The sequence below is a fragment of the Pavona decussata genome, unplaced genomic scaffold (genome assembly GCF_977016875.1).
Source record: "Pavona decussata unplaced genomic scaffold, jaPavDecu1.1 SCAFFOLD_38, whole genome shotgun sequence".
Taxonomy (NCBI): domain Eukaryota; kingdom Metazoa; phylum Cnidaria; class Anthozoa; order Scleractinia; family Agariciidae; genus Pavona; species Pavona decussata.
Window position 1 is genome coordinate 3,630,987 of NW_028145460.1, and position 22,488 is coordinate 3,653,474.

The 22,488-nt window shown below is 39.8% G+C and overlaps 1 protein-coding gene across 3 annotated transcripts; it reads left to right on the plus strand.

Annotated features, from left to right (window-relative positions):
* Positions 1–571: 571 nt before the first annotated feature.
* LOC146483669 (patched domain-containing protein 3-like) lies at positions 572–21,683 on the plus strand. Of its 3 annotated transcripts, none has more exons than XM_085105800.1 (5): positions 572–865; positions 13,458–13,554; positions 14,204–15,427; positions 16,176–17,326; positions 19,846–21,683. In XM_085105800.1, the coding sequence occupies exons 2-5, from the start codon at positions 13,529–13,531 to the stop codon at positions 20,226–20,228; spliced, it is 2,784 nt and encodes a 927-aa protein (XP_084961926.1). In that variant the 5' UTR covers positions 572–865; positions 13,458–13,528; the 3' UTR covers positions 20,229–21,683. The 3 variants fall into 3 exon arrangements, with proteins under 3 accessions (XP_084961926.1, XP_084961928.1, XP_084961929.1); XM_085105802.1 differs by lacking the exon at positions 572–865 and adding an exon at positions 7,367–7,630; XM_085105803.1 differs by lacking the exon at positions 572–865 and adding an exon at positions 11,197–11,218.
* The last annotated feature ends 805 nt before the right edge of the window (positions 21,684–22,488 follow it).

Below are 22,488 nucleotides of genomic sequence, written 5' to 3' on the forward strand. Positions count from 1 at the left end.
AACTTTTTGCATCTGAAGGGGCTACCCTGAGCGGTATAAATCAATAAAGGTTCTTCTTCTTCTTCTTCTTCTTCTTCTTCTTCTTCTTCTTCTTCTTCTTCTTCTTCTTCTTCTTCTTCTTCTTCTTCTTCTTCTTCTTCTTCTTCTTCTAAACCAACCTCGTTCCCAGGAACTTTTCCCTAGCAGTCCCTGGGAACGAGGTTGCTTCTAACCCTGCTAGTGCACAGAAACTACTATTTGTTATGTTTGGCTGTAGACAGCAAGGATGGAATTGGATTGGCAACTTGAAAAAATTGGCCGACTTCCTGGGTATTTTTACAAAAGTCACTAAAAACTGGTTATAGTTTGTTCTTCCGAGGCGAAAAACCTTAATATTTTCTCCCGGTGTTGTAAGAGCAATTTCGTGTAAAAAAAAAAAAAAAAAAAAAAATTTCTTTGTCAAATATTTGAGCAATTTTGACTAAAATAAGGCAAAATGTTTTTATTTGGTCAGATCGACTTTGAGACGGGAAGTTCTAGCTAGCTGGCTAGGAAGTTTATGTCATGAGTCATGTTTCACTTTCCAGCTGAATACGACTTCCCGTAGGTCACGCGGAATTTGTAAGATTTGATGTTTTTTTTTATTCTGATGTCTCTGTTCCGGCAAGTTTGCTCTAAATTAGCACTCTTGCCTCAGTCGTGGACGATGCGGTGATGTGTTGTAACATCTAAACATTGTGTGATAGCCGGATTTGCATATATATTTCGTGATTATATTACTTTGCTGATCAATATCCAACTGTCCTTTACCAAAGCGACGCCTCAATCCTGTCTTGATAGTTTGACTTCAAAGGCCCAGGGATCTCAGGTTGATCGGCGAATTCAGGTTTGCTAGCACTGATTTTACATGATATTTAAGTTTACATCGCTTTTCAGAATATCGTATTTCGTCTTGAAATTATAGCCCGCCACTGCTGCTTGACAATTCGGCCAGACAACCATTGTTTTGTTCGGTTATCAAAAAATCGATGTTTTACGTTGTTACATCTACTTTTAACGCATGTAAAGTTAATTTCTTTTGAATTTAAAGTGTTCTAAAATATTCGAATGCTGACTTTGTCAAGCAAATTCGTGTGAAGGCTATTTATTTTTGGTTGTCGCGAATTCTCGGTTTTCACTGTCACGCCATTGAAAAAAAAAATTGAAACCATTCCATGAATGTAGTCAAGAAATTGACATGGTATAGAGGATAAATAAATAAGGCATCTGTCCAAGTGTCAGGTCTGTGCTGCATTCCGTACTTGAGTTATTTGACAAAATGTTCCACATGAATTTATAGAGCTTAGTATGGAGACGCCATGTTTGTGTCCCTCGGAGGGGCACAAACATGGCGGCCGGAAATTGGAAAAAACATCTGGCGTTCACTTTTGCCAGAAAAGATGTTTGTTTGCCCTTGTGAATTTTCGAATGTTTAGATTAATATTTCTCCTCAAACTTAAATTGTTTAGAATGCTGAAAATCAGCCGAAGAGTCATTTTTAAGATACGGAAAAGCTCTGTCACGGCCGTCCTCCTGATGTCACGCACAATGGAAACTCGGAAATTGAAACTGTTCTATTTTCAAAAGGAAGCACGACATCGAGCTAAGAAATTGTGAACAGACATATTTTTAGGTAATCTTTCCTTGGATGAAGATAAAAATTTTGTAGGCCTCCCAGTTTTGAATTCTAGAATTTGGTGACGTCACGTGAAAACCAAGAATAATAGCACAGACGTATAAATTATAAAGCCGTCTAGCTAGCTGTCTATGTCTGGACAACACCCAGTCACGCAAGTGTAGCCGAAGATCCATTCCGTTAGAATCAAGGCGCTACGTGGAGCAAATCCCTGTATTGAAAAGGTGAATGAAATGATATTTCGCATTATATGTCTAAAGTTATTTGTTTCTTTGATTTTCATACCAAGAGTATGAGAAGCAGATACATGATCGCAACGATCGCAAGAATCGCAGCGATCGCAGCACAACGATCGCTACAAACTGCGATCGTTGCGACTGCGATGGCAGAGATAGAAATTTTTCTATCTCTGTGACCGTTGCGATCCTTATGATTGTGAAATTTTTAAATGGAAACCACTCTTGCGATCCTTGCGTTAGAAACTATGCCAGAAAGCAATGTACGCCGGAATCCGGAATCCGGAATAATGATAATAATAATAATAAAAAATTAACATTCGTCAACATGAAAATTTCAACGAAGGTTCAAGTCGAATAAGCCGATTAGATTTAGTTAAACATCCAATGATAAAAATAAGCGAAAGAAGTTTTACACTACGTTTCGATGACTCCATGTCATCATTTTCACGGTATATATTAAGTTGTCAATTTTATTTTATTTTCACTTGAAAATGATGACATGGAGTCATCGAAACGTAGTGTAAAACTTCTTTCGCTTATTCTTATCATTAGAAGGTTCAAGTCACTTGGGAAACAGTTTTTATAGCTTTTGAAAAATTATAGTATCAGTCAGGAGACCAGTGAAATTTTCAAAAGTTTGCATTAGATTTCAATTTTCAATTACTTAGGCAGTTGAGCCACTCATTTGGAATAAAGGTTCCCAATCTTCAAACGTACTCTTAAATACCCCACACCTCTTCCTACTCGTTGACGTTTTCTACTACCATAGCACGTAGAGACACTGAAACGTAACTAGAGAAAAGAGTCAGTGTTGCGTTTATCACTCATCAACTCTTCGCAAGACTCACTGTCTTTGCATAATAATATAAAAAGTCTTGAAACAAGTCGGTATGGGGGGTGGCTTAGATTTCATCTAAAAAAAGCTTCGGATCCTGGATAGACAGCAGGCAAAGTTATTTATTCATTTATCAGCTCATCCGTCCGTCCGTCCGTCCGTCCGTTCGTTCGTTCATTCATTCCTTTCGTTCCTTCGCTCACTCACTCACTCACTCGCTCGTGGTTCTGTCATGCCTGCCGGCATACATTCGTACGTTCAGTCATGTATGCATGTATTCACTTATGCACCTTTTTACAAAAGAGTGTCGAGCTGCCGGTACAAAGGAAACGTTTATGTCGATGGCCTTTTTTGAAATACAGTAAGAACTTCAGGAGCCTGTGAGCAATTTCCCATAATTTAGTAATCACAATAGCAGGATGTAGATAACAAATTATTTTATATCCTCTAATTCCAGATACCTTGGAAGCCGTAGATCTATTGATTTTGATTTAGAGGTAATAAGTCTAAATATTTTAAGCCCCATTCCCACCCTTATGCCCAAACAATTTGTTGAGCCGTAATATAAATGTTATGACACGTTTTAAGATATATTTCCATCGTCACCATTGTGAAAGCGTTAATTTGCCTACTGTACCTGTCAAAACACGGGAGTAAGGATTCATCGAGTTTGGATTCGAGTTCGAGCTCGAGTTAGAGTTCGAGTTAGGCTTCGAGTTAGACTTCGAGTTGGACCCCATGAAAAATCAATAATATCGATATGATACACGAAATCAATTTATCGATTTTCACCGATTTTCGTTATCAATCGGTAAAAATCATCCGTAAAAATCGCTTACGTCTCTTTCTTCCTTCGGTGCGACGATCGTTTTCTTACAGGGGAACACCCGCGCTTGTATTATTTCAACAGGCGCGTAATAATCAGACGCTTTGTTCAATCACGTTCTTAGTTGTATCAACAAACTCAATTTGACTGGTGAGCCGCTGAGCGGCTTGAATGAAACTTGTCAGTCTATTTGACTGGCGAACCGCCAAGCTTCTCTATGTATAGCCCCCACGAAATGAATGTGTCACTCGCACGTGGGAGCTATTGGAAGTGTGGATGAGAACCACGCAGAAAATTCAAAATTATAAATGCACGGAGAAGACAACTAACCGCCAGGCTATATCTTTCGGGTAATTAAAAATCGGATCTCCTGTAGTTTAATACTAAGCCACTCCACCGTCAAAGCATATAAAGCTACGGACAGATAAATCCAACGACAAAACGTTCTTTGTTTATTCAGTATCTCCCAAAACACTGTTTAGATCGATGACGAAATGAAGACAACACTTACATTGTATCTCCATACAAGAGAGAAAATCAATGGAACTAAAACTCACTGAAATCGCGCTCAACCACACAGGGGAGAAAGGACAACAGACAAGGGAGTTTAGGTAGGGATATTTTTATTGAAAATTCGTTGGTATTTTTAAATTGAACAGATCGAAACTGTTTTCTTTTGTTGTACACCATTTTTTTTTCGTATAGACCATGCTTAGTATCTACATTTGGCGAAAAAAAAAGCAAAAAGCAAAAATCGTATACATGCCATCCTTCGTTTGGGGAAGAAAGGGGGAAGAGAGGGTCCGATTTCATTGGGAGCCCTTCGAAGTACACAACGAAGTATTTTGCTTTTTGTATTTTTATAGTAGTAAAAAACATAACGAAATATTTCGCCTTTTGTATTTTTATAGTAGTACAACTCCGATTCCAACTCGAACTTCAACTCGAAGTCCAACTCGAAGTCCAATTAACTCGAAGTCCAACTCGAAGTCCAACCGCCGAAGTCCAACTCTAACTCGAACTCGAATCCAAACTCGATGATTCGGGATTCCCTGAACACCACCAATCGTACACATCTCTCTCCCCTAGCTCTTCCGAAAGAACGAAAATCTCCTACTCACAAGCCAACCAGCATACAGCAAGTTACACAGAAAAAGAAAAATAGAAAGAAAAGAAAGTCTTTCCTGATTTACGGATTCCGTGTATTTGATTTTGTAAACATAGATAGGTGTCGCTCTGGTGTGTTTTAAAGTTTTACGCTTTAAGGGCACTGCCTTAGAATACTAACATCATAGGCTTAACTGCAGCAATTGAAATCTTAGGCAAACTTTTGAAAATTTCACTGGGCTCCTGACTGATATTATAATTTTTCAAGAGCTATCAAAACTGTTTCCCAAGTGACTTTAACGGCTTCGTTGAAATTTTCATGTCGACGAATTTTCATTTTTGTTTTTTTTTTTATTCCGGATTCCGGATTCCTGGTTTTGGGCAAACCCCATGTTTGGCAAAATGGCGACCAAAACATGGGTCGACACTGCCAGCTTCATGGAAGAAATTTCAAATACAGTTATGTGACTGAGCCAAACTCCATTCACCAAAAGCAGCCCCTCTATAATGCCCTCCTCTCCCAAAATGTCAAACCAAAACATAAGTGGTTACCTGTTTTGCAAAAGTGAAATATTATAGTCCCTCTGGAAAATTGCTGGATACTGGAGAAGTTTTTGTCTGAATAGCCCTGTAAAACAAAGCAAGTAAAAGAAGAGAAGGAAGAGAGGCCGGGAAGGAGGGAGGGAAGGGAGGAAGTCTCTGTATACCACGAGTCGATCATTGATGGCATAGAGTCTCATTTCTTCAAGGTACATCTACCAAGAGATCATTTGTTTCACTTGCCTTCTGGTTTCAGCTTGAAGGGGAACCCTCTGGGCTCGATTTCCGCCACTCCCCGGGGTCTAACCTGAGTATCAGGCCTTCCTAAGGGGGCGGGAAGGGGGGAGGGGAGTGAGTCTGATACTCAGGCTCCCCTGGGTCCGGCTTCCCTCCCCGAGAGTCTCTTCGGAGGGGAGCGTACTTGGGCTCACTTCCCGAACAGCGCTTGGTAATTGAGCCTAGGAACCCTCCAGCGCGAATTTTTATAAAATCCCTCCTGGCATGAATTTGAATTTGGGCACCTTCCCTTGCACGATGCCATCCCCCCTCCGGATCCCCCCCCCCCCCCACCTCCCCTCATCACTTTTCTAATGTTCCGTCACTATTTTTTCCAAATTAAAAGATTTTTGTCCCTCTGTTTTGACGGATACTTTTCTTTGCCGCGCGCATGCCATTTGCTTCAAGTAAGCTTTTTTAAAAGCATTTTTAGCGAGCGAGATGAAAACCTCGGTTAACTTTCAATCGTAGCCGATTAGCGTTAATTGGCGGCCTTCGAACAACCGAACCCATAAATGTTGCTGATGTAAATTACACATTACAATTACAATTACACACAGAGACACTCCAAGCGAACACATGTATTTAAGAATTTATTTTATAAGAATATCGAGGCTGATTTGCTAAATTGTAAGAATATTTTTAAGAATAAAGCCGAGGCTGAGATTTTGAAAAGAATGTAATTGTGTGTTGAAAATTTAAACACAATACAGTTATATGTTTTTAACTAAACCGTATAAAATTCTTCCTTTCTCTAAACGGCAAAGCTAGCCAATATAAAACGACAAAAACCTGCACTAGCCAAATGTTCGATGCTAATGACAGTTCGATGAACGGTACATGTAATACAAATGTATAGTATACAGCACAAAAGACATGACCTATCATGATAAATTCTTTCTTTTTTAAATAACGTAACTGATACCCCAATACATTCTATTCACAAGAATATTTTCAGCCTAACTGATCGGAAGAAAAATAGGAATATTCTGCCTGGGCCGGAAAAACAATATTCTTATAAAAAAAGAGTGTATTACACATTGACCCATAATAACTGAGTTTTTTTAGTGTTGGGCACCGAGTTCCGGGCACTGAATGATTCACTGAATGATTCCGAGCTATTCCGGCCCGGCTTTCACCAGAAATTGTCTCTGTCTTTCATCTCGGTCAAACTGTTTCGTTCACCCAAGAGTCTTTTGGTTCACCTCGATTACGTCACCGAAATGAATTGATCGTGAGGGCCTGGTAGAGAGCGGTACAGGGACTATGAATTCACGGGTATGAAAGACAGCGAACCGACACAGAAATTTTGGTTTTATTTACACAGTTCTATTCACACCGCTTCGAGAAGCGGGAGATTAAAGATGAACATTTGGTACAAAACTCTTCCTTTTCGCATCCCATTCTGCCAAAACAAGCCTTATTTCTAACACGTTTTTCTTTTTACTTGCGTTGACGTAATTATACCCTGCGAGCAGTCACCATTGTTCGCAGGGTAATGCAGATTCGAAAATAATTTGGTAGTCGAAAACAAGCTGGCCCTGTCCAACAATAAATATTTGTTGGACGAAATTTTACTGAACACAGAGAAATTCATACCGAATATGTTAAATTCTGTCTTTTAACGATCTTTTTCTAGGCCTAGTTCAGTGTATTTTAAATTCTGTTCACTGAGATTTGACAATTGCGTGGCACTGAAAATCAAAACAGCGGAATATATGCAGATTATCGAGACTTGCAAACGCAAAATAAACAATATAGTCATCAAAGGCTAGATTATGTAAACAGACTTCGTCCAAAACGAGTCATAATTTGCAATTTTTGCGTTGTTCGCCATTTCAAAAAATCTCTATGATCATTGTCTCCTCGGTTTCTCGTTGATTTTCCAGGGATTTGGGCTTCGTGGCTTGTCAGAGTTTTCCCATCTTTTTGCATAAAACTCTTCTGTTATATTGTTTCTTCTACATCTGCCGTTTCTTCACTTCATTTGCGAGTTTAAAAAAAACCTTTCGTGCCGGCGCGACCGCTCTTCGATGGACCAGATGTTATATTGCGCTTGAAGTACATGTCCTCTAAGACTTGGTTCACAGGGGCGGCTACGCAAACTACTATGCTTCTCTTTTGACGTGTTTTACCCTCATCAAAGTGATCAGGTAAAGTATAACCATTTCTTATCTGTAGAGAAAAGTAAAATAATGTTAATAAGGGCCTGTTCATATGAGCCCGGTCTACTCGGCTGACCCGGTTTCCAAGATCTCGCCTCACCGCTATATCCTTTGTAAAAATTTCGATGTTCATATGAAAAGATAGACTAGCTCGGTTACCGAGATCTCGTTAACCGAGCTGAAAATCTTTCCCGGACGATTAAAAAATGCCGGGCCTATATAAAGCCCGATAAACAAATTCAATACCAAGAACCGCGATATATTTATATGGCAATTAACTTTTTGTGGATGTGTTTCTTTTTGCGGCCAGTAATTGCTTCACAGTTGAGTTACCGGACGACTTCGTCAAACTTTCAAGGGAAGAGAAGGTCAAAGCGAAGAGTGAGCCCTTTAATACCTCGGTACAAGGCCCGCCGACCCGGCTAAAATTTTCCAGATGAACTGAAGACAAAATTCTTCCTGGTTAGAGGTCCTAAAAAGGAAAACAAAACTTTCAGTAGAACAGATTTGTATGTGTTGACATGTCTTTCCTTTATCCCGGCTTTATATGAGACATGAGGAGATAAGGCGTTTTGAAATTTACGACCGATCAGTACGGCCAATGTCGATAATGTTGGTAGAATGGCACAAAACACAGCATTATCACTCGATCAATGAACTTTTAGACACAGTCACACAGATGTTTAATTAGGGAAGTGGTCAAAACTTCTGTGCACAAACAGGACCCACCAAACCACAAAATAAATGGTGGTCTCTACCTGCAAACGCCTTCCTCAAAATTAACCTCAAAAGATGCTGTCTTTATTGCATAGCCACCCCTCTATCCAAACCTCACTTTTCTTGTGCATGTAGCAATGCTGACTCTTGCTAGCTGAATCAGGTCTGTGTCAACTCAAATTTTAAAGTCAGTAAAATTTTCTCAGTAATATTCATGAGAGGTGGTGTCTTCGATGATCCCCCGAAAATCCCCCCCCCCCCCCACCCCAGACATGCATGCAAGGTGGGTTCTCTTCGAACAAACTTGTTATGACCAGTTCCCTTAGGCTGCCATGTTCTTCTTGCAGTTTACTTATCCATGAAGTTCTCTTATCTGATTGTAAAGAAACTATTCTTTAGTGTGAGAAACATCACTGATTAAGTGCTTAAATTCGCGGCAACAACGATGTGATGTGTTAAGACAAATCACCGAGTGACATGGTACATAGGGTTCAAAATAGTGAACTGATAAACTCCAAAAGGAAGTGGAATTATTTCCACATCCGGCACATCCCAAGGACTGTTGACGTCATGGTATAGGGAATGGACATTCCTATTAAAAGTAGAGCTACGGAAATAACTATGTAACTATTATTGCGCCGAACTATATGTTACCGTTTATTACCGGAAACTACTCGAACCAAATGTAGAACATTTCATTAATCGAAGTTTATCGAACGATTGGGTTCGATTGAGTTCGACAATCGAACACAATCGAACTCTCACAAAACTGAAAATTTGAGCAATCGAACCCAATCGAACTTTGATTGAGTTCGATTAGGTTCGATGGTCCAAGTTGACATACATTCGATAAAAAGTGGGAGTTATATAGGAAAATTGCGCGTGTTTTGCTGAATGTTTCCTTTCTTTTTTGGTATCATTCCGGGAGTGATTGTAGCGGATTGTAGTGCTTTTATTAATTGTATTTCTGGCGAGCGTGGCAGCTTCCCAGTTTATCTCATGTTACTTCGTACCGTTACTTAACAATCCAAGAAAAGTCTGTTCCCATCCCATCAGTGGAGTAATGAAAAACAAAAAAACGTTATACTGTTGAATCAGCTTCGTTTCAGTTCATTGCATTGCTCGGCTCGAGTTTGTTACATGGCTTTGAGGATCATGAAATGATGTTTCAGTAAAAGCTAGTAAAGGATCGTAAAGCTACATCAACTCATCTATTGTTCTTTTCACCTAATTCTTTCTTTTTTCTTGCATGCTAAAAAGACTTTTCAAAATTCTTGTCTATATCAAGTGATGGTTTAGAACGTTTGATTATTGAAGTTCGATTGGGTTCGATCGAACTCTCACACAAATTTTTTGGTTCGATTGCCGAACTCAATCGAACCCAATGTTGAGGCCTCAAATGTAATAAATGTCCCTAAATGTAATAAAGGTCATAAGTGTAATAACTTTCGGCCCTAAATGTAATAAAGTCCTAAGTGTAATAACTTTTGGCCCTAAATGTCATAAAGGTCATTGACTGAGTCCTACCACGGTTTGACCTCATGTCTTTAATGATTGAATAGTGATGGCGTCATCAGTCAGGCAAATGGCCAAAATTCCCCTTCCTTTGCTAATTTTCACTTGAATTATTTTGTCAATGTCTTATGGTAGCAGCATACAACTTAAAACAACCTTGCTTCATCGTGCTCAAATAATGGAAAGTTAACGCGAATTTTCGAAAAATTTGCGTTAATTTCCGTGTATCTTTGAAGCCTTTGCAAATAGTGTTTGTGTTTAAAAAGTCAGATGTTTAAGTTGGATTATATTGTAGTGTTTGGAAGCTCATTTTCGCAGACTATTCTGTGACTCATTCATCAAAAATATTGGTGAAGCTTACATGGAAAATCTCTAATAAACTGTTTTACTAACTTTCTTACTTTGATTTTCACTGCAGGGATATTACTTTTAATGATTTCTCATGATCCGCCTAATTGCACGATTTTCCAGGCCTATAAAATTACATTCTCAAATTCCACAAGCGATTTTTTCTATGATCTTACAAACCCTGCTTTGAAGAAAACTAGAGAAATGAAGTCATAAACACTTTTTTGATGTAAAAATTTTAGCCACAAACAGAAAGACTCGACAGAAACAATTGAAGACATACATAAAGCAGACTTCACCTTAAGCTAACAGGCCATTGAAGGCGGTTTTTTTTACAGTTTCGCCACTGTTCAAAGGTTAAAGCAGATGCAAGCGCAGTACAGTTTACGCTCGGGTTCCCGTGTGACTTTTTTCGCATCCATTCGTTGTGTACTCAAAGAGATTACAAGGTGAAACATCTTAATTAAAAAGGCCTTAGTTACAATTTACTACTTCTGTTGTTACTGCCTAACTAGTGTTGCTGTTGGCCCCTGTAGAATAGGACCTGCAGATTAAAATGGCATATGTGACACTTGTTGTAAGGCTTTTATTTCAGTGGGTTCTGAGTATTTAAGGTAAAATGTAATCGGGATCCCCTTGACACATTTTGGCCTTCTTGCTTTTGTATAATAAATGCAGTTAAATCTCACATATTTATCACTGTGATTTCATGTGGAGCAGAACATATATTACATTCGAGACCTTTATTACATTTAGGGCCAAAAGTTATTACACTTAGGACCTTTATTACATTTAAGGCCGAAAGTTATTACACTTAGGACCTTTATTACATTTAGGGACATTTATTACATTTGAGGCCTCAACACCCAATCGTTCGATTACATGTAAGTCGTCCAGCCGCGCGCGGTTTTTCAACAGCACCGCTGACCATTGTAGCTCTGCGTTCTCGCTCTTTACCTGTAAATACGGCGGCGAATCCTCGAATTTCTGGATTTGGTGAGTATTTCAGTCGCTATTAATTTGCTGTTTGTTCACTGAAGGTAGTAGTTCGATCGTTTTCCCCGGCGTATTGAAAAGTTTAATACATCGAAAATAATGCTTATGTGTGTGACAAACGAACTGAAGCCTGCGAAATCTCATACACTTATAAGGGCAGCAATCTGTATGCATTCACGAGTCCGTCTAGCCTACGTGTAGCCGTACCCACCGTTGTGGTCACGAATAAACCCAACTGAGCGATTGTTGTCGGTGGCTAACGTACCAAATCGAATGAAATTAATTAAGTGGTCCAAAAACAACCAAAACAATGAACCGAGGAAGTGTGCTTGACTACATTTTGTACGTGTTTTTCCAATTCATAATAGTACGGATTTCTTACTTTGAATCGATACTGTATAAATGTGTTACAAGATTTATGATTTATTTATTGTTGTACTTTTTTGGGCATATTTTTAATATAATAATATTGTAATTTTAAAGTTCTAATATTTATTAAGGTTATACCGTGATTGAAAATAGCGTATCATGACGATGGCGGAAACAAATTGCAGGAAGGGATGTTGGGATGTACACATGTCCAAGTCTAGAATCATGCCGAACAACGAATCATCGACAAAATAACATCGAGAAACCCTGCGCTTTCGAAATGAATTGCGTTCTGTACAATGTCACGTTATGGGTTTGTTGTATGGGGGGACTGGACTGGACTGGACTGGACTTGTAAAACGAGCACTTGTAAGACGCAGATTTCTAAAACATGGATTTGTAAAAGGTGGATTTGTAAAACATGAACTGGTGAACAATCACAAGAAAAGAGACAATCACAAGAGAAACAGAACAAAAACAATTTTATTTGTTTGAGTTAAAGAGTGTTGACGAGCCAACGCGACTCCTGCAGTTCGCAAATAAATTTGTAATAAAGGCTTCATACCTTAGCTCTGCTTAATGATGTTTATCTTGATCACGAAGGGAAAACTCAAATATACTGAATGGAGGTTTTCTTAATGATGATTCTGAGCCGTTGGGAGAAGTTTTTCATATGCCATTGGGTATGCTAGCTCTGTGGCATTTGTTTAGGTTTACCGGCTCGGATTAACTTCAAGATATCAGACAGTGCCAAATAAAAATGATATCTATAAAGACATGAGATCCGTGGATTTCGTAACTCGTAATTTCATGCTTATCTGCTGTGAGATTGCAGAAGCGGTTTGATTATCACGTATATGAGAGTCTAATAGATCCACGTCTTTACGAGACAGCGCTAAATATATGTCATCTATGAAGACATAGGATCCGTGGAATTCGTTAGTCGTGATTTCGTGCTGATGCTATTTATCTGCAGTGAGATTGCAGGGTGTTCGTTTATCACGTATACGAGAGTCTAATAGATCTACGTCTCAGTTACAAAGTTGATCATTGTTATCTTACTGTTGACTCTCGCTTTCGAGAGCTTTGGCCCCTGGCAGTTGTTTGCAGCTCTGTTGCTTTGTGACTGAAAGACAAGTATTATGTTCTTAGAGCTGACATGTATCTCCATTGTTATTAATTAAACATGCGACAAAAAGACATTTGTTTAAACTTGTGCACTATCGCCTTACTATAACCGCCGATTATTTCAGATTATGAAACCAGACCTGGCTCCGAAATATTGATGTGAAGAAACGTCTTAGGTATATTCTTTCACCGTAGTTTGGGAGTTGTTGTTCTCGATCATGAAATTCGAAAATTTAAACTAATTACTTTACTAGCAAGTTATAGATCAGGCCCCAGTTGTTCAAAGAACGGATAACTTTATCCAGTGGATAATTTTAACCGATTACTACAACGGAATCCAAGCATACACACTCCGTTCGACGGATCCGTCCCTTTGTGTTGCCATGAGGAATCTCGAAATTTTTTGGCTTGGAAGACGGAGCAAGGAATCCTGACACCCGCGCGACTAAATTAGAATAGCGTTCTCCTACATCGCGGAACGCGATACACCTAACTTTTGGATCGCGACCAACTCTCTTCTGCGTTTGCCGCAGGAATCAAAGCATTTATGGTGTTGCAGTTCTATTCAGTTATGAAATCGTTTTGTTGTTAGATAATCGAGCTTCGAGAAACCTATCATTTGATTGTCTGAAAAACGTTATAGCACGGTGAAAAATTTGATCTCTACCCCTCCCCTTCCCTTTCCGGCATCCTTCCCAAAAACCGACCATTCTATACTCATACGATATTTCTTTCATTACAGCTGAAAACCTTGTTGCCACGTTGGATCAGAGAAGAGTTGTTCCGGAAGCTTTTGCTTCAAACCTGGACGTCATGGCAGATAATAATAATGCAGGAAGGTAGGATGCCCTGTTTCTTTTTCATCAAATCTATTACAACGGTGATCTTGGTAAGGTAAGATAAGGTGAGGTAAACTTTATTTATACTGGGTGGCCCGTTCAGTTTAATCCACAAGACGAACAACGGAACGGATAGTTCGTCCAGACGCATAATGCGTCTTGTGTCCGTCTTTTGGGACTTTACGCAAACACGACGCCGACGGCCACGAAAACGTCAATAAAGAAAAGGCTTAATGAGCTTAACAACGCTGTGCAGGTGCATTACAAATTTTGATACATTTCGTCTCCATCTTCGGCCAAACAACAACGTGAAATGCCCAAATTCAAGGTTTTATGGAGAACGTGAGCACATGACAGTAAATTTTCATTCTCTGTGCTAACTTGAAGACCGTTCCCATCAGTTCTGTTACTGGATAGTTCGGCCACATTGTAGAAGTTGAACGAATTGGAATACGCGCAAAGTAGTACAAGTAACACGAACTTGTATTTTCAAGTGACGCTTTCGTTGGCGTTGCCGTCGTGGTTGCCTAAAGTCCCCTTTATACTAGAGACGCATGCGCGGACGCATTGTCCGTCTCAGGGACGGATTATGCGTCCCCTAGTATAAAACAGCCATTCTTATCGTCGTCCTTTGCTTTTTCCGTTTCAGTTGTTGCTGCTATCACCGTTTCAGCCCCTGTGTTCTGTGGTCGTCGTTCTGCAGTTGGTTTGTTCGTCTTCTTGAGCGCTTCTTCGGATGGTTTGGCGAAGGAATCGCGAAACACCCGCTGCTTACCATCCCGCTGTGTTTGGTGTTCGTCAGCATCTGCTCCGTGGGGTTTGTGTGGTTCAAAGTGGAAAATAGAACAGAAAAACTATTTATTCCGCAGGACAGCCAAGCCATAAAAGATTTGAACGCCGCTGAGAAGTACTTTCGAATTAAATTTCGAGAGGAAATCATACTATTGGCAGCTGCACCAAATTCCCCGAACGTTCTCACTGGCGAATGCTTGAAGCAGGCTTTGAAAGCTCACCAAGCCGTCGTGGCGTTGAAAAAGTATTCCGAACTCTGTGTCACATTATCCGGAGAAGCAGCTAAATCTCCAGAAGAATGTATGATGGTAAACCCGTTGGAGCTATTCCAGTTTGAAGAAGGGAAACTAAACGGCACGGATTCGGAAATTCAGAGAAGACTCGATGAAGAGTACAGGAATTCTAGTTTGTTTGTTACACGTAACGGCCTTTCCTTTAAGCTCAACTTCAATCGAATGTTTGGTGGCGTGACAAAGCAAGGCGAGAGCATAACCGGCGCAAAAGCACTTCAGATGGTCTACTTCATCCGCGATCCGAGCGACGAAGATGCGAACAATAAAGTTTTGAAATGGGAGAAAACTTTTATAGACAAAGTCGCGTCACTGGTGGACACGCTACCCTGTTTTGAGGTTTACTACTCGAGCGAGCGTAGCCTGGACGATGCCATCTCCGAGAGCAGCGGCTCTGACGTCCTTCTGGTGTCAATCACGTTCACTCTCATGATCACTTTCGCGTGTGTCATGCTGGGAAAGTTTCTGAATCCGCTGACTGGACATTCGTTGCTCGCAAACGCAGGCGTGTTCGCAGTGGCTCTAGGGATATTAGCTGGATTCGGTTTAGCAATGTGGTGCCGCGTGCCTTTTGTGAGTCTGGTTGGAGTTCTGCCGTTCTTAATCCTCGGAATCGGAATCGACGACATGTTTATTTTGGTTGACGAACTTGATAGGCAGAAGACTAGTCTGACAGTTGTTGAAACAATTAAAGAGGTCATGGCCCGTTCAGGTGCCACTATCACCATGACAACATTGACAGATTTGGTCGCGTTTGCAGTTAGCACTTCCACCTCGTTTCCGGCAATTAAGTAAGTTCATATAGCAACAAAAACGAGTTCATTGTTCATGTAGTGACATCATTACAATTGACAGGGACATGACTTTGTGTGTGGTGGGTGGGAGGAAGAGAAAAATTAGAACCTTTTTTGTGTGTTAGAATCCAACCAAACTAAGGCGTGAAACAGCATCGCTTAGTGCTGATCGTTGGGCGACAAATGAAAGGACTTCTTCATTCAAGTGTATACAGGGTTAATAGGGAGAATTAAGATAAGGGAATTGAATTTCTAAAGTGAAATTCCTTCAGGATTGGGAGAAAGGATCGGCACAGTTTTAGAGCTTCTGTCTCCTATAAAATAAAGTATGATCTCAATGAAGGATTATTAACACAACTGTTGCCTCTAACGTTGTAGTAAGTAGTGAATATTTATCTCAAGTGTTCTTATCAAAGCTGTTTGCAATCGTTCATTATAATTTCTGTGTTGACGCACGGATATCCTCCGTTGCCTGATTTGCTTTTTCAAGAGGTAGTTCTCACGAATAAAGATTAACAAGAGCGATGTTACGGTCAGCATGTCCATGACGGGGGCAAATCCTTAAACGCCATGTCATGACTTTCCACACACTGCTCGGATGTTCTAAGTGACTGACCCAGTAGTTGACCCAGCACACCACGACTCTCTCAGTGGCTAGGGCATTCGACCGGCGCGAATGCTACAGAAAAATCTTTCGTATTTCCGATATACTGATCTTGGTTTTCTGTTATTGTTTTCTGGTAAGGTATTTCTGTGTCTACGCGGCGTTGATGGTGACGTTTTCTTACCTCATGGTCATTACCTATTTTGTCGCCATCATGTCGTTCGACGTGAAGAGAATCAAAGCAGGCCGCCGAGACTGTTTACCATTCTGCCACGTACCACAGCCTAAAGAAAACGCGCCGGCCTGGGACGAGCCTCGTCTTCAGACCTCAAACAAGGTGATGTGGGCCTGGGGGAAGTTCCTGACTTTCCCAGCAACCAAGGTCGCGGTGATAATTTTGTCATTGGGTCTCCTTGGCGCCGGTATATACGGAGTTACAAAGGTAGACGAAAGCTTCGACCGACGAATTTTGGCCAAAGATGACTCATACCTTAAAAAGTTTTTGAGTATTCAAGAAAAGTACTTCGAGCTATCCATTCCTGTTAGCATTGTGGTTAGTGGTGAGGTGGATTATGGGAAACCGTCTGTCCAGGAAGAGTTGGGACAGCTGTCAGGCGTTGTCGCGTCCAACGATCATTATAAGGACACTACTTTGTCTTGGATCGATGAGTTTTCCTCGTACGCTAAGAGTGCTAATAAGAGCATCCAAGGAGCGAAGTTTGCGTCGGAGTTGTTGTCATTCCTAAATATGACGCAATTTGCGTTTTTCAAGCAAGACGTAAAGTTTTCAGATGACAAAAAGGCAGTCAAAGCTTCTCGGATCATCGGTTTTATGAAGAACTCAGCTAGCTCTACGTTTCAGAAGAACGCTATGCTGACCCTTCGAGATGATCTCAGATCGGACAAATTAAAAAACCTCGACGCATTCCCGATCGCCCGATCGTTCATCTTCTTTGAGCAGTACGCTATTACGACCCAAGAAACCGTCAGGAACCTTTTGATCGCGGCCTTAGCGGTGTTGGTAGTTACCAGCCCCTTTTTAGTGGATTGTACAGTCACGTTCCTTGTGGTGTTCAATTTTGCGGCCCTGATATGCGAGCTGTTTGGCTTGATGGTGGTGTGGAATGTGTCGCTCAACTCTGTGTCCATGATCAACCTTGTCATGGCTATCGGCTTCGCTGTCGATTACAGCGCGCACATTGCGCATGCGTACGTCATGTCAGACAAAGAGACAGCCAATGAGCGTGTTGTGCACGCGCTTGGAACGCTGGGCGCCAGTGTTGTTATGGGAGGTATGTTTGGTAAATTTTATTTGAGTATGCCGTGTGCCTTTGATAGCAAGCCGGACCCCGAACAAACGCCTTAATTTGAAATGAAAACTCTCCGCTTTTATTCGAATTACCTTCGTTACTTGAGGCCTGGGACAATTGGGTCAGATTCACAAAGCCCTAAGTATCTATCTGGCGTATTGTTTCTTAACAAAAACATTGTTGGAATAACAACAAACTATTTCTCAGAAATAATACTAAGGACGTTTGTCCGGGATCCGAGCTTTGTGAATCTGCCTTCCCTGGTGTTTATCAGAACCCGACCTTATCTACAGCTGATTTTTGATTGCTGTCGTACTCCCATAAGTTGTACATAAGTTGCATTGACATTGGTAGTATTTCATTTCTGAACACTTAAACACATTAACGGGACACACAGAAACCTCTTGCTTCTCTGTAGGTTATATGATTGATTCTTTCTTTAAGTATAAATATAAAAAAATACCAATAACTGCCACAGGTGACCAAATAATACCCTTGCTTTTCGCCGGGTTCAAATAAACGCTGGGCTTACAAGGTCAAGATTAGAAAATTTGGTATAACTAGTAGGTGTTCCCTAGTTAGTCTGTGTCCATGACCTCCCGGCAGGGTAGCTCTTTAAGAGAATTTGTTAGTGACTAACCTTTTCAGAACTGAATATAAATATATGAAACATCATAGATTTGAACTGTGGATGAAAGATTAAATAGAAGAAAGATCCTTGCAGTTAATACGCAGCTTAAGCAGTTGCGAAAAGATAGCCTGAAAAATTTAGGCTTGAACGGGGACCTCTGCGATTGCGGTGCAGTGCTCTACCAACTGAGCTCTCAAGCCAACTGGGAGCTGGTCATATTGTGGGAACGCAAAATAATTTTCATAGCAAACCCGTTGACACATTGTACTAGTTTGCGTGTTCTCCTGTCCTTTTATGGTAAAATGTCAATCTTGTTCCCAGTACTTTGCCCTCCCAATTTACATGGGAAAAGCCTGGAAACGAGGTCGGGTGAAATGGTGCATCAGTGAAATAACGAAGAGTAAATAAAAAAAAAAGCCAGTATAAGATACTCAGAGACAACAAAACATACGCGGAGAATCAATCTCGTAAACAAAGCCTGCGCTGCTCTTTATCACTGGTTGGATATATGTCGTTCCCTGCCTACTGGTTAAGGGGGCCGGGGAATACAGGTAGCGGTTACAAGATTGTACTTGCTATTGAGTGTGAAAATCGCCCACGCGGAAGGAAGAGAGATTGACACGCAACAGGTGACACGCTGTGAACGGCGACTTTGCATTCATCTGCATTTTTCCTCCCCTTATGTTATCTTTGTGCGAAGAAAGAGGCCTCTTAGCCGTGGAGCATTCCAATTTGTTTCTCAGGGTCAAGCGTTCTTTTTTACAGCGGTTTACAATAACACGCGACCTACGGAATTCAAAAGAGTTGGATAAAGTTGCGTTTTGGTGGACGTCAATCAAAGGAAAACCGTTGAAATTATTTTGAATTCTGATAAGATTGCAAGGTAACCCTGCAAGAAACTAAGAATTTTACCTCGCTAAGAGAAGGTAAACTTTATTTGAATTGATTCTCCAGCCAGATCAAGCGCAAATAAAAGGTATTTTTGAATTAAAAATTTCGATTTTCACTGGTGATAATTTCTCACTTGCACGCATCGCTGATTTAATTGTCAGGTGTAGCGATTTCAAATGTTTCATCAAAGAAATACAGCTTCGTCCAAACAATGCGCATTGTTTTTAGATAACCTGTCTTGGAAATCAACTTCCATAAAGTTTACCATCCGTCACTGGATAAAACTGTCAATTTCTTTGTTCTGTTGCCTTGAAATGTTCTCAGAATTGAAAACAATTTCAACGGCTTTTCTTTGATTGACGTCCACCAAAACGCAACTTTATCGAAGTCTTTTGAAGGCGATAGGTCGCGTGTTATTGGTAACCGCTGTAATTGTAATTTAGTGGAATCTTAGTCCGATTTTAGCTACTTATTTTAAATTGAGTTTTTATTGTTGTTAAGCGCTGTTGGCTACGTGTAGAAACAAATAAATAAGTGAATTATTATTATTATTATTGTTATTATTATTATTATTATTATTATGATCATTATCATTATCATTATCATTATTATTATTATTACTATTATTACAATACGACTACTGTTACCGGGGTGACTTAAACAAAACTGGCCAATCAGATTGCAGGAAAAGAACAATGAATTTCTACCAAAGCCGATTGAACCAATCACGAGTGGACGGAAAACAACAGTGAAAACCCACAATTTTGGAATTATTTACTGTTCGTACATTACTGTGATCTGATTGGCTAGTTTTAAGTGACCCCGGTAATAGGAGTCGCACTGTAATTATTATTTATATTCTGGCGAGCTATTTCAGGATTTACCTTCACATTGGATAGTCTGTGAAGAAGCCATCGCCATGTCTGCTACATAAAATCGAATCAGTTTACTTACTCTCGATACTTCTTTTCTTCTTTAGGCTTCAGTACGTTTCTTGGCATGATAGTGCTGGCTTTTGCCGCCTCGGAGATTTTCCGAATATTCTTTCGGATGTTCCTTGGTATCGTTCTGTTCGGTCTTCTTCACGGCCTGTGCATTCTACCTGTGTACCTCTCCCTGTTCTGTTGGAGGCCAGCCGTTAGCAAGCCGCTCTCAGTCGGCAGTAATGATGATGTGGGTGTAGATAGGCTTCCAGCCGACGGCGGCGAGAACGCTGGCCCACAACCCAGCGGTAAAGCGGAGGATCAAGGAACGAGCAGGGACGCATATGTGAACAGTGTAAGTGGAAACGAAACTTTTGAACTGCATGGACAACCGGAGAAGCCTGTCGATCAGAGAGTTCCAGTAGGGGTTGATGGTTAGTAGAGGGGAGGATATCACTGCGGAGGAAAACTGGGACGGAGGCGGGAAAACACAGAAAATCAAACAGCAACTCAACAAGTTATCAGGCCAGATCTCTGTGGAACTCCGTAGATAATGGAACAAGAGCCACACTGGACGTTGAATTTTATGTAGATTAATTTCAGCATGTTTTTTGGTCAGAGACCTCCTTGTACATTATAGCCCTTTTAATTTAAAAGATAGAGTAGGTAATTTTATAGTAGGTTTTAAAGTAACGCCGGATTAGCTTGTAAATTAGTTTTATGTTCTCGTGGTCAGTATTAGGGAGCTTAAGCAACGACGACGGCGACGGCAACGACAACACCGCAAAACAATAGGTTTAATGAGCAAAATCAGTCGCTCTGCACGTGCGTTTTACATTTTGGTACATTTCTTTGCCGTCCTCTGCAAAACGACAACGTGAAATGACCACATTTAAGGTTTTGTGGAGAACGTGAACGCACGACGATGAATTTTCATTTTCTTTCTTAACTTATACGCCACTCCTATCAATTTGGTTCTCGGATAGTTCGCCATTGTTGTAAAAGTTGAGCGAGTTGAAATAATCGCGAAGTAGCACAAATGAAATAAAGATATATTTTCGGGTGACGTTTTCGTTGCTGTTGCCGTCGTCGTTGCTTAAGCTCCCTAAACGACGATACCAGCTCTGCTGTTTTTTTTTTTATCGTGTATAAATAAATGATTATATTATAATATTTATTATTATTTTATGAAAACTATTGTTATTATTATTATTATTATTATTATTATTATTCATGACATTTGTTTTTTTTTTGTTTTCTTTACAAAAACATTATTGCTTGAAAATATTATCTTTCTTTTTAATCGAAATGAATTTAACTTGTAAATAGCAATTTGTGTGGAATATTTTAATAAAGAATTATTATTATTATTATTATTATTATTATTATTATTATTATTATTATTTTTAACAACACAAATCTTAAGCGAAAAAACTTGCTTTGAGTGAAGAGAAATGTATTAGATGCCTCGACAAAGGTATAGATTGAAATTATTTTGCATTTTGCAGGGCTTTTTTTTAAATAAATAGGTAATATATAGATATAAACTATATAACAGCCGAGCAGTAGAAATACCGCCAGTGTTATATTTCGGTGGACATCTGTCCCGATTCACGAAGGTCTTAAAAATTCGGAATTAATTGGTTGTGAAAAAAACTGCAGTTTTATTCGATAAAACGTCCCCTCAAAATTTCGTAACAATGGAAAACTAATTCTTTTCATTTTCGAAGGGGCAAATATGTCGTTAAAGATGCGAGTAAGATCAGCTAGGTTTTTCGTAAAACGAACAACAGCTAACCGAATTCGGGGAATAAAATTCCGGTTCATAAAACTTTGTGCAGCTCAGTTAAAATTTCAGCTCAGGCATCCAAACAGGTCCAACTGTATTGGCTTACACAGATATGCCTTCAAAAGGGTTTAATAACAAAAAAGCTCTCTAGGAACAGATCGAGGAGACAACATTTGAAGTATTTTGCCTATGTCAGAAACTGTACAAAAGTTTTTCAAGTTTATTCACTTCAGCGTGATCGTTGATTGATTATTGTAATGAGTGTTTAGAGAGAACGTATGTGGATGAGGTTTGATTGTCTAAATTGATAAAGCTTTTTAGCCAATGATAATTGTCTGTTTCAAGGCGTGCCAGACATTGGGTTTTTTTTCTTTCACGGCGAGGTTTTGTGTTGCGAGGAATTGTAAGTTGATGCGGTTGTGTTACTGTGATTCTGAAGAATATTAAAATCTTGGTGAAATTGTGAAAAGTGTGGACGTCTTTCAGTCTTGTGTCCCCCATACTTATATGTTCTCGTTGGGCGCCCCTGATAAATCCGTAGGTTCACGTAATATATCAAACACGAGGAAGAGTGTTTCATCAGATATCCAAACCACGGTCACGGTAGTGATTTTCTTTGTTCTCTCTTGGTGAATTATTAATGAGTTTGAGAATGTTAAATCAAAGCAGTACCCAAAACAGTTTTTGCGTCAACCAAAAGAGGTACCGATTTTACTTTTTGCTGCAGAACTGTTATTTATTTATGTCTATAAAATTAATATATTGTATTTCAGAGAATGCGGGGGAAAATTTTTTTTTAAATACTCGAGAAAGGTATTGGAAATGTGAAAGATCACTTTCTTATTGTTAAATTGTAAGAATAAAATTCAATGCCTTAAGGCTGCTTTTGTAGTTTCACATTATGAGCTCA